The sequence below is a fragment of the Carassius gibelio genome, chromosome A24 (assembly GCF_023724105.1).
Source record: "Carassius gibelio isolate Cgi1373 ecotype wild population from Czech Republic chromosome A24, carGib1.2-hapl.c, whole genome shotgun sequence".
NCBI classification, from domain to species: Eukaryota; Metazoa; Chordata; class Actinopteri; order Cypriniformes; family Cyprinidae; genus Carassius; species Carassius gibelio.
In genome coordinates, this window is record NC_068394.1 from 2430041 (window position 1) to 2443673 (window position 13633).

The following is a 13633-nucleotide window of genomic DNA, read 5'->3' on the forward strand; positions in this document are numbered from 1 at the left end:
AAATCCAGCATCATTTTGTAGCATCATTAGTTCACTAACAGATTGCATTTAATTGCAAACCATTTGTTAGTCTTCTGTAGCAGTCCTGGGCCATTAAGCAATTTATTGAGGCCCGTAAGCCACAATGAAAAACTGGCTAATATTTAGTGTCTGCACTCACATACATGTGTCAGTTATGTTTTTTTGGCCTAATATTAGGGTGTAAAAGTTCAAGAAATTACTTGTAATGGGAAAGTTGTATGTTAAGTGATACCACCAACCAAATTATCACATTTCTGAAAAACATACTATGATTTAGGATACATTCATTAATTATGTTTGTGCAAAACAAGTTACAGAGATTCTAATGATTAATAATATCAATGTCAATCTAAACCAAACGTGTGCAAGCCATCGATCGCGTCAGTATTAGTAACAGAAGCACATCGCGTTTCGGTGAAGCAGATACAGAGAACTCATTCACACACACAGCCCTCCACATGCACGCGCACGCAGACATACATGAAACCCCCACATCAGCACCCGAGAGATATTGATGCACAAATGCACTGGAGGAGAAATGAACACGCGCAAGACACAGAAACCCACATCACGACAGATGCGTATCGACCAAACTGATGACACAGCTGAAGTTGGCCTTAAACGAGAGGGAGTTGTGTAGACTGGGGAGTAATTTATTGTTTGTTTGTTTATATTTGTGAGCGCGCGTCTGTGCGCGCTGTACGGAACGAGTGAGGTGAGGGAAGGCAGAACATCCACTGCACCACTGTGTGACTGGATTCTTAATGGGAGGGGGATGGAGAGAGAGAGAGAGAGAGAGAGTCATAATACATACTGGAGGACACAAGTGTGTGGGACGCAGACAGAGTTCAACACAGAACCAGAGGAGAGATCAAACAGGGCTGATAATATGAACTAACTACCACAAGCATGTTCAACATGCAGGCCAAGCAACATTACGACAGCTGGATCTGTTTAAGACGCCCTGTTTATTCATTTATTCCTTTAGTGAGAGAATCAGCATTACTAGCACTCATCAACCTTTACTAGGGACCGCAGAGACACTTTAAAAAAAGCTAAACTGAAATTGTGGTGCATTTTGGAATAAACTGGTGCATAAAACCAAGCTTGCATACAGTAGACAAGCATTGGTTTAGGTACTCGTGCATGTTGTAGGCCTCCCAATATGTGAACTCAAATTATGCATTTTGCATTAGCTTTCCTGGTAATGTTACACACACACACACACATATATATATAGCTTTCATTAATAACTTGTGCCCTGGATTGAATAAATTTTGTTTCTTGATTTGGAGAAATTTAGCATTACATTACATGCTCACCAGTGGATGCTCTGCAGTGGATGGGTGCCGTCAGAATGAGAGTCCAAACAGCTGATAAAAACATCACAATAATCCACAAGTAATCCACACCACTCCAGTCCATCAGTTAACATCTTGTGACGTTGAAAGATGCGTATTTGTAAGAAACAAATCCATCAAGATATCTTAGACTTCAAACCATAATTTCTGACTTAAATTCCAGTCCATAATCCATAATAATGCTTCCTTCAGTGAAAAAGTCCATCTCCTGTCGTCTCTCATATCAAAATCCACACATATCTCTCAAGAACTGTTTTTGACTGTTTTGCATGTAAACAGTGCTTGATCTGTGCAGATGTCTCTTCTGATTCAGACAAGATTGTTCAAGATTTGTCTTTTTCAATAAGAAAGCAATATGATGGATATAGAGGACCTATATTTTGGCTGGAAGCAGTGGTTTGAAGTTAATAACATCTTAACAATAGATTTGTTTCTTACAAACATGTATATTCTCACTTCAGAAGATGTTAATTGTTGGACTGGAGTGGTGTGGATTAATTCTGATGTTTTTATCAGCTGTTTGGACTCTTATTCTGACGGCACCCATTCACTGCTGAGGATCCTTTGGTGAGCAAGAGATGACTAAGAGCTAAATTTCTCCAAATCTGTTCCCATGAAGAAACAAACTCATCTACATTTTGGATGGCCTGACTATTCACGTGACATGTTTAGAAATACACAGGATATGTGGATCATATATACATATAGTTTCTGTACCTTTTTTATATGAGTGTAAATATATATTCAAAGAAAATGATCTGTTTTATGTCTGTCTACGGGCAGGGCTTTCACAGACCCCCTAATGGAAAACCCTGTAGCTGAACTTGAAACGATCAACTTAAATGACTTACTGCATCATGGTTGTCATCTCTGGCAACCATTTAGTGTGAGTTGTCTATTACAAACGCATAGATATCAACAGTTAACAATGGTGGCAATTATCAAATATAAATGTTGTTTATATGAGGCTCAAGTTACAAAACTGGCTATTCAAACATCATTTAGATAAGTGCTTTTCAAATGGTGGATGATTATGGGATGAAATAATTTGTATTTCATGTCAAAATGCTGTTACTTACTGAAGCATTTTGTGAACTAAATATTTACCCCATGAAAGCCATATTTATTTCCCCCATGAAAGGGACTGTCTGGATCACAAAATTCATTTAGTCCACAAAATTAAATGGCTGGGTCACACTTGCCACAGTATTAATAGGTTGCACACCTGTTCTAACAAACAGTACTGCATGGTGCTAGCAACATCACGGTTATGGGTTCGATTCTCAGGGAAAGCATGAGTAACAATGTACGTCTTGAAACGCAGTGTGGGTTGCTTTAGATGAAAGCATCTGCCAAATGCATAAATATCATGCAAGATATAATTGGACTGCAGACAGAAATGTAAAACTATGCTAACTATGAATCATAAAATTATAATGTATAATCATTCATAAAAATGAAAAAAAAAACTGTTTTAATGCAAATATTAGCTATAAGGTAGAATCAACGAGATTTAACAAGAAAACGCAACTGAACTGAATTTACAAGAAATACAAGAGATACAAGAAATTATGACCAAGATGACATTAAATCCAGGTTCACTTGCATTATTTGTAATTATTAAATCATTTATATCTGTTTATGCAGTTCAGTGTAATATACTGTACTAACAAATTTCAGTGTTTGATTATTTATTTAATGATGTAACACAAAGCAAAAGCAGCTCTGAACCACTGTTTCAGACAAATAGCTTTGCCATTTTAAAATATATATGTTAAGCTTCCGTAGTGCATGATTAGAATCGCAAAGCCTAAAGGATCTGACAGTCGTCCTACACAGTCGTGCCAGCAGATGAAAGAAAGGATGGATGCATGAATGCATGGACTGATGAGCGGATGCATGGATGTATGGAAACCGGCTACAGCAGGTGTGTTTTGTGCATGTCTCAGTGGTCCGTTCTTCAGCTGGTCGCTGTATTCAGGATCGTCGCTACGGACTTTACGTAAGATGTTGCGCTGGGTGCAGCATCCGTCCCTCTGTACGGCCACAACGCGCACGAGCTGCTTGCATACACTTAGAAAAATGCGCCAGTAGGTTTCTACCCCGGATAATCAAATCACATTCGATTTTCACACTTTACAGCGAGCGTTTTTGTTTCAGCGGTGGTATGATCTGTTAACTGTATATTCACCGTCATCCACCGTGTCCGCGCGCACTGACGCGCTCCGGATCTGTGAGAGACACCGAATCAACGGGGAGGAAATCATTAGAAGAAGATCCGTCGAGGAGAAAGGAAAAGGTACGGTATACATTTGATCAGATGCATGACATCACAATGCTGTGAAATGGATCAATAGGTTTGATTGTAGTTCATGCTGAATGAATGATTGACGCGCGCCCGTTTTGATTTGATGTATGAGGTTTAATAAGTTTCCATATGGTTATAATGTGCATAATTCATTAGAAGAGGAACCGGATGATGTGATGGATGCATGAGAGGAGAACGGTAAGATCTTTCATTCAGCCTTCGTTTTATTTATTTAGCTATGCAGTTTATTAATTTATTTCGATGCTTATTTATAAAAATGAATCTGGCCGTTGTGACGATTTAGCGGCTGGCGATGCAAATGACGGCTTGGCTTGATTTGCATTTTTCTTTCTCATTATCCGTGAATTACACAGACACCCGTGTGCCATTTTGTTGCGCGTCTTCGAGCGAGGGAGCGCGCGCGCGCCTGTGTGTGTTGGGGCCTCACTTGTGTATTTCACGCTCGTACGACGGTCTCCGTTAAGACACCGCAGTCACTAACGCACTCAGATGCACCGATTTACCGTCATACAAGAGCAACAGACTCACTGCGGACTCGGTCTGTCATGATGGAGATCGCCGCATCTGATGTCTTATGAAGGTTAATTAATAATCAACATAATGGCTTATGAAATAGATGTTTAATTAGGGTATTCGACTCGTTTCTTTGGCACCGTGGCTGGTTTTAACGAAACCGTAGTGCAAACAGAGCGCTGCCACCCAACCGGATTCCGACACCCAGCATCTGCAAATCAATTTAGCGTTGTCATGGTTACAGTGAAGCTGCACCATCGCACCTGTGACACACACACACACACACACACAAACGAGATGTGCCTGCGTGTGATGGACAAAGATATTAAAGCCATATTACGAGACAATGCAATATTAAAATCTATTTATTTTGAGTTGGTTTGTGTTAGCTTGAAATATATCATAGCCTACCTGAAGTTTACCTGCACAATGTTTACAGGCAAAGACCACTTAAAACAAAAACCGTCTGGAATGAGTTTTTTCTCATTACTTCGATCTTCATTTAAAATCCCCTTTACCGGTGTACCGAAGGCTTATTTAGTGTGCGCGTGCTTTCTGCGCATGCCCGTTTACGCTTTGATGTCAAAATGGATCAAAATCTGAAATGCGTTTCTCAAACGCATCGTAAGCGAAGTTAGTCGCAGAGACCATTGGAAATACCTCTGCGATCGACTTAAGCTTATAATGCTTTTGGCAAGCATAGCCCTGACCATTTCAAATATCATGTAAATATGATTTTATTTTTATTTATTTTTTTTTTGTGCATGGGGTTTGTAGGATGTTTTATATTCTTTTTTTTAAATAGAGAGCGATCTTTACACCTACATTTTTGCCAATTGCCCTAAACTTGCTTTGAATTTAAAAACCTTTAATTGTGTTCCCGAATGTTTACTTTATGACATAAAAACAACTGTTTAATTTCAAATCAAGCAAACATTGTTTTCTTGCTTTGTCTGGTTTGTAGGACGAGATTATTTTCGACTGTATGTGAACATGCTTGATGACGTTTGGTTTAGAAAAATGAAAAGCACCATGTCTCATCTTATAATAAGGGTCTTCTGCCCAATTTACATCTTAAAGCTTGATCTAGATCTATTTCTTAACAACATTTTTTTTTTTTTTAATATAAGCAGTATTTACTAAAATTAGGCTATTGCATTTTTATCGTCTATAAACACCATTCTTCCTAAATGTTTCCTAAATGTTTAGTTGTAAGGCTGTTAATACAAACAAATTCTGCTGCTATTGCATTACTGTCATCCAGCATTCGTCATGGGTTATTTAATATCAGCATTATTCTGTATTTATTTATAGGAAACATCAGTGTTCATGAGAGTTGTTTACCTCTTCAGTTGTAGCACTCATATGCACAGTGGTTACAAGCACACATTTGTATGGAAAGTCTGTTTCCAAGTAACAATGTGAATATTGTATTTTTGTATATTAGCATTTTCTTTCTAATAATCAATTTTTATGTTTACAGAACCACTCATCTATGCATGTTTAATAAAGAAATCTTATTTACAAATACAATTTAGTGCAACATTGTTCTGACAGAGTCTGAACCACTATTAAATTAAACACTAAAACGCAAGGCCAGATCAATCCAAATCTGAAAGTTTCTTTTTTTTTCTTCCATGGACTAGAAAAAAAAAATTACGAGTTTTGTGTTATAATTATGACTACTTATTCAAGGTTTAAAAGTACTAAAATAAGCAAAGAAAATAGTGAAAATTAAATTCAATTAAATTCTACTTCAGTTTTGCTAGAGGTCACAACATTTAATTGCACAGGTCAGAGTTTTTAGTTGCTGATGTACTGACCCTCACACCCTTAGCTACAGTATATGAAATACGATAAGCTGTACATATATGCAGTTTTTGACCTCTCTCGTTACCCCTACCGTGTATTTTCTTCCAGTAAGCAAGGCCAGTGCTGACTGTGATGATTCTGATGGAAAACAGAAGACTCCCGTAGCAGCATCCAGTGCTGCTGACAACTCTGTGGATTACACTTTGATGCCACGAGATACCCGATTCCACAAGTTAATCGTAAAAAAGTTAATTTATTTTCTTGTTTTGTGGATGTTGTTATTATAATTACACTTCCATTTCCATTTAAGAAGTTTTTTAGGGTTTTTGGCACTCACTGTTTGCCTTTTTTTATTTTTTAGGAAAGGGGCAGGACATGACTCAGTTGCCATGCAGGCTGCTATGGTAACAGGCCTTTTCAGCCCCTCCCTCCTCATCTGGTTGGTCCAACTGTTGTTGTGGCCACACCTCCTCGGCCCTAGATTGGCTGAAGCCAGTCCCGCCTGCCCTTCTCCCTGTAGCTGTTCCAATCAAGCCAGTCGAGTGATCTGTACCAGAAAAAGCTTGAATGAAGTTCCACAGAGTATCTCGTCTAATACCCGATACCTCAACCTCCAGGAGAACTCCATACAGGTAACCTCCTTGATACCCTAAACAGGTGTTTAGAATGTTTTCTCCTAGAACTGGACATGAAAACTGCCTTACTATCCAAAAAAACAAAAAAAACAAATAGGTACGTATGAAAATGACCATGCAATATCATAATTGTTAAAAAAAGGAGAAATTGTCAGATTAAAATCAATAGAAAATTAAATATGGACCAGTTTACTAAATTAAAAAAAAGTTGCTCTGATTTTAATCCAGAACGTTAACCATTTCATTGGTATGCTGCTCCTATAACTTATCAATCAATTTAACCAGTAGTAATTGTGCAAGTACCAAAGATATTCCTTTAACTGCCACTTTGCTATTTCTGTTCAAAATGAAACATATATTTTTATTACTTGCAAATCCCTAGTGCTAATGATACTTGGTCAACCGTTGTTTACGAGCTCTGTTAATGAAACTTTCCATTGCTACAACCATCAGACATTGTAAATCAGACATCTTCGATCAGAGTGACAGATGGTTATGCATACGCACATACTGAAATAGCAACAAAAATAACAAAGATGCAACTTTTGTGTGTATGTATACTAATACAAAGACATATGGCTTAATCACTCGGACTGCTGCAGAACAGGTTAACCTGTAACAGTAGAGATGCAATAAACCAGGTCCGGAATAGATCTGCTTTTATATCTTACTATATTCTCTTCTTGTGTTTTTCTGCAGGTGATCAGGTCAGACACCTTCAAGCATCTAAATCATCTGGAAATTTTACAGTTGTCTAAGAACCAGATTCGTCTGATAGAAGTGGGAGCTTTCAATGGCCTTCCCAATCTTATCACCCTGGAACTTTTTGACAATAGATTGCCACTGGTACCATCACAGGCGTTTGAGTACCTGAGCAAGCTGCGTGAACTCTGGCTAAGGAACAACCCTATAGAGACACTCCCGGCGTATGCCTTTCACCGTGTGCCATCGCTGCGACGGTTAGACCTCGGAGAGCTGCGCAAACTCAGTTTCATCTCAGAGGCTGCATTCGAGGGGTTGCTGAATCTACGGTTCCTGAATCTGGGCATGTGCGGGCTTAAGGATGTACCCAACTTGACGCCTCTCGTACGGCTAGAGGAACTGGAGCTGTCAGGAAACCAACTAGATGTGGTGCGTCCTGGATCTTTCCAAGGCCTCGTGTCTCTTCGCAAACTGTGGCTCATGCACTCTCGGATCGCCGTCATTGAGAGGAATGCATTTGATGACCTCAAGAACCTGGAGGAGCTCAATCTGTCCCATAACTCTCTTCATTCGTTGCCCCATGATCTCTTCACTCCACTGCAGCAGTTAGAACGTGTCCATCTGAACCACAACCCTTGGGTTTGCAACTGTGACGTTCTGTGGTTGAGCTGGTGGCTTAAAGAAACCGTTCCTGATAACTCCACTTGTTGTGCACGTTGCCATGCCCCACCAGGTACTAAGGGCAGATACATTGGTGACCTCGAGCAGCGAGACTTCACCTGCTATGCACCTGTGATTGTGGAGCCACCCACTGATCTGAATGTGACAGAGGGAATGGCAGCGGAGCTGAAATGCCGCTCTGGGACATCCATGACTTCTGTTAATTGGTTGACCCCCAATGGAACCTTGATGACCCATGGAGCCTACAAGGTCCGGATCTCGGTCCTGCATGATGGAACCCTGAATTTCACCAACGTGACCATGCAAGACACAGGACCGTACACCTGTATGGTCACCAACTCAGCTGGCAACACCACAGCAACTGCTGTGTTGAACGTCTCTGCATCTGACCCAGGCAATGGCTACAGCTACTTCACAACTGTTACAGTTGAAACTGTGGAGTCTGGGCAAGATGTCCACGATTCAGCACGGCAGTTCGTCAATGAGACGTTCATTAGTTTTCCAGGGCCGACGGCTGCATCTGCATCAGCAGGTCCCACTGGTTCAATGCTGTCCTCCTTGTCACCACGAGCTACACGTGCACCCGATCATTCTTTCACGGTCTCCATCACAGACATCGCCAACCTGTCGGGTCTTGAGGACGTAATGAAGACAACCAAGATCATCATCGGCTGCTTTGTGGCCATCACCTTCATGGCGGCTGTGATGCTGGTTGTCTTCTACAAGCTTCGCAAGCAGCACCAACTGCACAAACACCATGGCCCGGCACGCGCCATTGAGATCATCAACGTCGAAGATGAGATCGGATCTGCCGGTGGGGCTAGTGGCATCACGGGAGGGAGCACCATCCACGCAGGTGCAGGATCTGGTGGAGGAAGCAGGCAGAGTCCGAGGAATCATGACGCTGAGATCTTGACCTTACCGAGCGTTGGGCAAGCTGACCACCTGAACCACTACTACAAAACACACCACTTTAACAACAACGTACTGGGCTTGAACATGGCTTCCGGAATGCTCAACAACAAACCCAACCCTTCTTCCCAAAATCAGGCTTCGACCATGAAAATGGGGACTTCCAGTGACCCTTCAAACCCTGGCTCGATCTCACCTCCTCTACCAATTCCCATCCCAATGGCGACTACTTTCCATGGAACTTTTAAATGCCTTAATCACGTTCCCAATTTGCAGACTGAGCCGCTGTTGCTATCGAATGGCTCCAAGGAGAGTGTTCAGGAAACCCAGATATGATTACGCTCGCATACACATGCACACGCAGAAAGGGAAGTAGACTGGTTTTAAACCAGTGTGACTGTCAAGACTTCTGCAGTCTTGGACATTATGGAACTCCATACCTTTCCGACAGATTCTATGGAATATTCCGCTCAGTGAATAGAAAGACAGGCTTTTACTGATAAAGTGGACATGGCGCTATTGAGTACACATGTGCCAAAGCAAGCGTCTTTTTTGCAGTTCTTATGAGTTGTGTCCACGTATAAAAAAATATAGTCTATATTAAAGTAGTGTAATTACTTAAGTGTTGGTTTGCCACAGTCCAGCGACACCGAGTACACACACTGATGTACAGCAGCTAACAGACCTGTATAAAAGCATACACACATTTACACTTCCCGGAGGTTGACATCATTATTCATTGTACTCGCCTCGGTAGGTAGTGTACCTGTGTGTGGGTGTGTGTGTAAGGGACAGTATTAACTGAAACTTATTCAAAAATAAAGACTTAAACTGCTGTGATCCAGAACACATGTTCATGTTCACTCTGCTTCATGATGACATTCTGAATCTAGCACAAGTGAGGATCGGTTCTTAAGCTCAGAAATCTGAACTCTAAAAGACACCAGTTTCAGGGTCACTTTCATCATCCCTAGAGGAGAGGGCGGAAAGAAGAAGTCTTTCCATGTGAACAATAAGAGTACTTGGCTGCTGTCCTCTGCAAAGGTGCAACAGCACCTGCCGACACGCTGCCGTAGTGTAAACTCTCTGTGCAGATCTGCGTTTGAAGAGATATTGAGTGTCATATGTTTGTATTTTCGCCTGAATCGAAGAGTAACAGCAGTGTGTAAGGGCTATTTCACTAGCATTTGATGTGTGGAAAACGTAGAACGTGGAAACGCCATTCGCAACCCATTTAACTTCTGTAGTATTTCTATGTGAAACAGGATATTCAATGGATGCAGGGCGGGTCTTGACTTTATTAATCAGGAATTGATTGGATAGTGAAAAGAGGGCGTATACCAGAATGGAGTCAAGAGAGATTCGTGACAGTAGCCGAAATGGAAAGTCGTTTCAGAGGCGGAGCAGGTTACATTTTAATAAAAGATTCTGAAGATATTTTGTTTTTTACCTTGCATAATGTGCACCGATGCACAATAAGGCATTTGTGTTAATGTAAACAGCGTCTAGTTCATGTTGACTTTAAAATAAGCTGTATTGAAGCTTTGAATTATACTGGGATACGCAGCACAGGAGATTTCACCTACATGAAAAAAATTTAGATTTTTAACAGAGAGAGAATGAAAGACATTGTGAAAATGTCCAGATTTTTCTGATGAAAGATTTTGCAATATGACATGTAATGTAAAGATTTTCAAGTATACTGTTTATAGACCAAATCGCTGGGTCTGGGAATCAGGGTTCAGGGAATGGGAATAATACCGCTCTTAGGCCGCTTAAAATTTAACACTAGCCATCCTTTGGGGAAACTTGTATGCCTCACTTTCAGAGAATATTTTCTTTGAGGAGATTCGCGGACTGACAGGTCCTTCGTGGGAGCCATGCGACAACTGCTGACTACATAAAGCATTCTATTCATCCTTGAATGGCTTTGAAGTTGTATAATAACAATGTGCAATGTGCCATTAATTGGAGTAGAGTCCACATGCGTGTTATATTGTAATTGCTGCATTAAACTTTATTCGATTTTTAATTTCCAATTCATCATCTTTTATCAGATTGTTGGTGTTAAAACTGATTCATCATTTTTCAAATGCTGGGAAATTTCTTGAATCAAATTTGGGCAATTGTTTTTCGCATTCATTTTATTAAGTTTGATTAAAGACACCTTTATTGATTAAGTGCTATATTAGATTTATATTGTATCCCACCAGTCCTTCAAATGTCTCCCTGGTATTCTTCATAATGGAATTATAGGGCAAACTATATATTTTTTTCTGCTTCTTTTATTGCATTCCATATTTCTCCCTACAGTATAAAAGCTGTTTGTGTTTGAATATCCAGTGGAGTTGCTTAGCAACAACATCATTGCCAGGAAATACTCTTGAAAGCTTATTGTAGCACCTGACCCTCATCTGCTGATGCGGAACATAGGTAGATCAGAATTACATCAGTATCACATAAGTAAAAGGTTAGTTAATTTGAGGAACGTGTTCTCTTTGCCTCGCTTTGTGTCCTTGACACCAGAAATCGAAAATTGAAACATGCACATCTTTTGGTGCACGTGATCTTATCAACAAACAAATACACAGAGAGGCATATTTGCATTCATCCTGGATGTAAAAATGTAACATTTTAGCCTATTTAATGCTAGCAAATTGAACAATTTTGCCAGAGCACATCAATGTGATCCCAAATGCAATGCTAAATCAACATCAGCAATCAGTTTCTACAAATGAGTCTTGATATGCTACATGCTATTGCTAATTAGTGGTATCTCGTGAGGACGATTCTTTCTCTAGAGTATTTTATTGGCTATAAAGCTGGGTCCAAGATGAGTCATTGATTCATTTTCCCGAAAGAGAAAGTCTGAAGTTTTTAAATGCATATATATCTGATCGTTTTCGGAGATTAATTTGTAAGTACACCAGCATATAGCTAACATACGTTGACTTAAACCCACAAATGAAGTCTTTGCTTGAGTTAGACTCGTATTTGAGCCTTTCCATACCTCTTTTTATATTATATATCAAACTTGTGAAATGTTAAATGGCCAAACGCTTACCTGCCCAAGATCATAAGGCGCTGAATCAGTACGTCAGCGTTCAGATGTGTGTCGTCGTGTAGCAGATTGTATTCCCATCTATGCATCCTCTCTGTGGCCAACAAAATCACATCACCTTTACAGCTACTGAGAGACAATTCATCTAAACCTTTCACCATTTTCGAAAGCTGCTCTAAGATGATTTCACTGGCTGAGATGAAGACACTGGGGCTGAGACCCGTGTTGAAGCAGTTTCTGAATCAGCACAGAAAGATTGTAGTATGACTACTATATGAAGTGGTATCATCACTGTAGACTCTTATTTGGTGGGTCTCTCCGACTCTCTCTCTCTCTATATTTCACCTTCTCACACTGACCATGTGTTCATGTATTGCCATGTATATAATCTAAAGATGTAAATATTCTCTATTTTTTGACTTACCATTAGCAGAACATGCATTCTTCAGGATTTGAAACAGAATGGAAACTATCTGCATTTCCCTCTCCTTCTATTTATGTGTGAATCTCATGAAAACAGGCCATATCTAACCACAGCACCAAATTAATAGAATTGTGTTGTGCATTAAGAAATTAAGAAAAAAAATCCTTTTGGACCATTGCATTTTTTTCCCTTCTATAATTTCATGATAATAGAATAAATTTTACTGCTAGTGCTGTATGGATCATTTACTTTTGATTTTGTTTGTATGTCCCATATTGTATTATAGATTACTGTAATAAATTCCAAAATTACTATCATACATAAAAATATATAGAATTTTTCAGTTAAATTAGCATAAAGTGGTGAGTGCAGCAAATATTATTATATTTAAAAAAGTTGCAATTTTGAGAATGCATTCTTTTGTTGCAGTTTTTTGATGAAATGTCACACTGTGTAAAAAAAGAAAGAAAGAAAAAATAGGCTAAATAATACAATTTTGTGGTGAATATTTTTTTCCTAATTTTATGAGATTCACTCATATTTCTCTGTATCTCTGTCTTTAGAACAACACACACCTCAAAAAAATACAAATAAAATAAAGTTCATCTTTTTGCATCAAAAAAAATAAAAAATACAGTACTGCTGATATCAGCTCTGTTCCATTTATCTTCATCTGTTTACTTATTTATTTGTACTGAGTATTTTTAGTTAATTTGCTTTGTTTTCTATGTTGATGCTGTGTGGTTCGGCTGTGGAGAGCTAGTTGATTGGCCATCAGTTCCGGGTCAAAGGTTGTGGCAAATGCTTAACTGTGCGTGTGAGCCTCTGCACTGTGCCATTCGCTACACAGATGCTCTTTACCAATAAAACATGGACATTTTGGCTTTACAATTCTGACTATGTGTCTTTATGCGTGACTTTTGTTCTTGAAATCATGGCTCAAGACTCGCAAAAAATGGGGTGTGGTTTGTGCATTTTTTCTTTTCTTTCTTTTCCTTTACATATGACTTTTGTCTGTTGAAGGCGGGGTTTTTGTAGAGGGGCGTGGTCTAATATATCACATGGATGGTTAGAAAACCGTCAAATTGCTTATTGCTATTCAGTCTATCATTCGCAGTTTCTACAGGATTAAATCAGTGGTTCTTAAATGTTTTATTCAATATTCAGATTATATATTAGACA

General features: G+C 39.4%; 1 protein-coding gene across 3 annotated transcripts; it reads left to right on the forward strand.

The window, feature by feature from the left end:
- Positions 1–3257: 3257 nt before the first annotated feature.
- Positions 3258–13342, forward strand: LOC127945836 (leucine-rich repeat-containing protein 4B-like). 3 transcript variants are annotated; one of them, XM_052541927.1, is made up of 4 exons: positions 3258–3681; positions 6145–6283; positions 6398–6668; positions 7371–13342. In XM_052541927.1, exons 2-4 carry the CDS (start codon positions 6243–6245, stop codon positions 9300–9302), a joined length of 2244 nt encoding a protein of 747 aa, XP_052397887.1. In that variant the 5' UTR covers positions 3258–3681; positions 6145–6242; the 3' UTR covers positions 9303–13342. The 3 variants fall into 3 exon arrangements, with proteins under 3 accessions (XP_052397887.1, XP_052397888.1, XP_052397889.1); XM_052541928.1 differs by having other exon boundaries at positions 6145–6268; XM_052541929.1 differs by having other exon boundaries at positions 3668–3681; positions 6145–6275.
- The last annotated feature ends 291 nt before the right edge of the window (positions 13343–13633 follow it).

Excerpts from the sequence above, each read along its gene's own strand:
- LOC127945836 (XM_052541927.1), top strand. The coding sequence starts at position 6,243 with ATGCCACGAGATACCCGATTCCACAAGTTAATCGTAAAAAA. Across the intron at positions 6,284-6,397 it reads CACAAGTTAATCGTAAAAAA|GAAAGGGGCAGGACATGACT; the intron begins GTTAATTTATTT and ends TTTATTTTTTAG. Across the intron at positions 6,669-7,370 it reads TCCAGGAGAACTCCATACAG|GTGATCAGGTCAGACACCTT; the intron begins GTAACCTCCTTG and ends GTTTTTCTGCAG.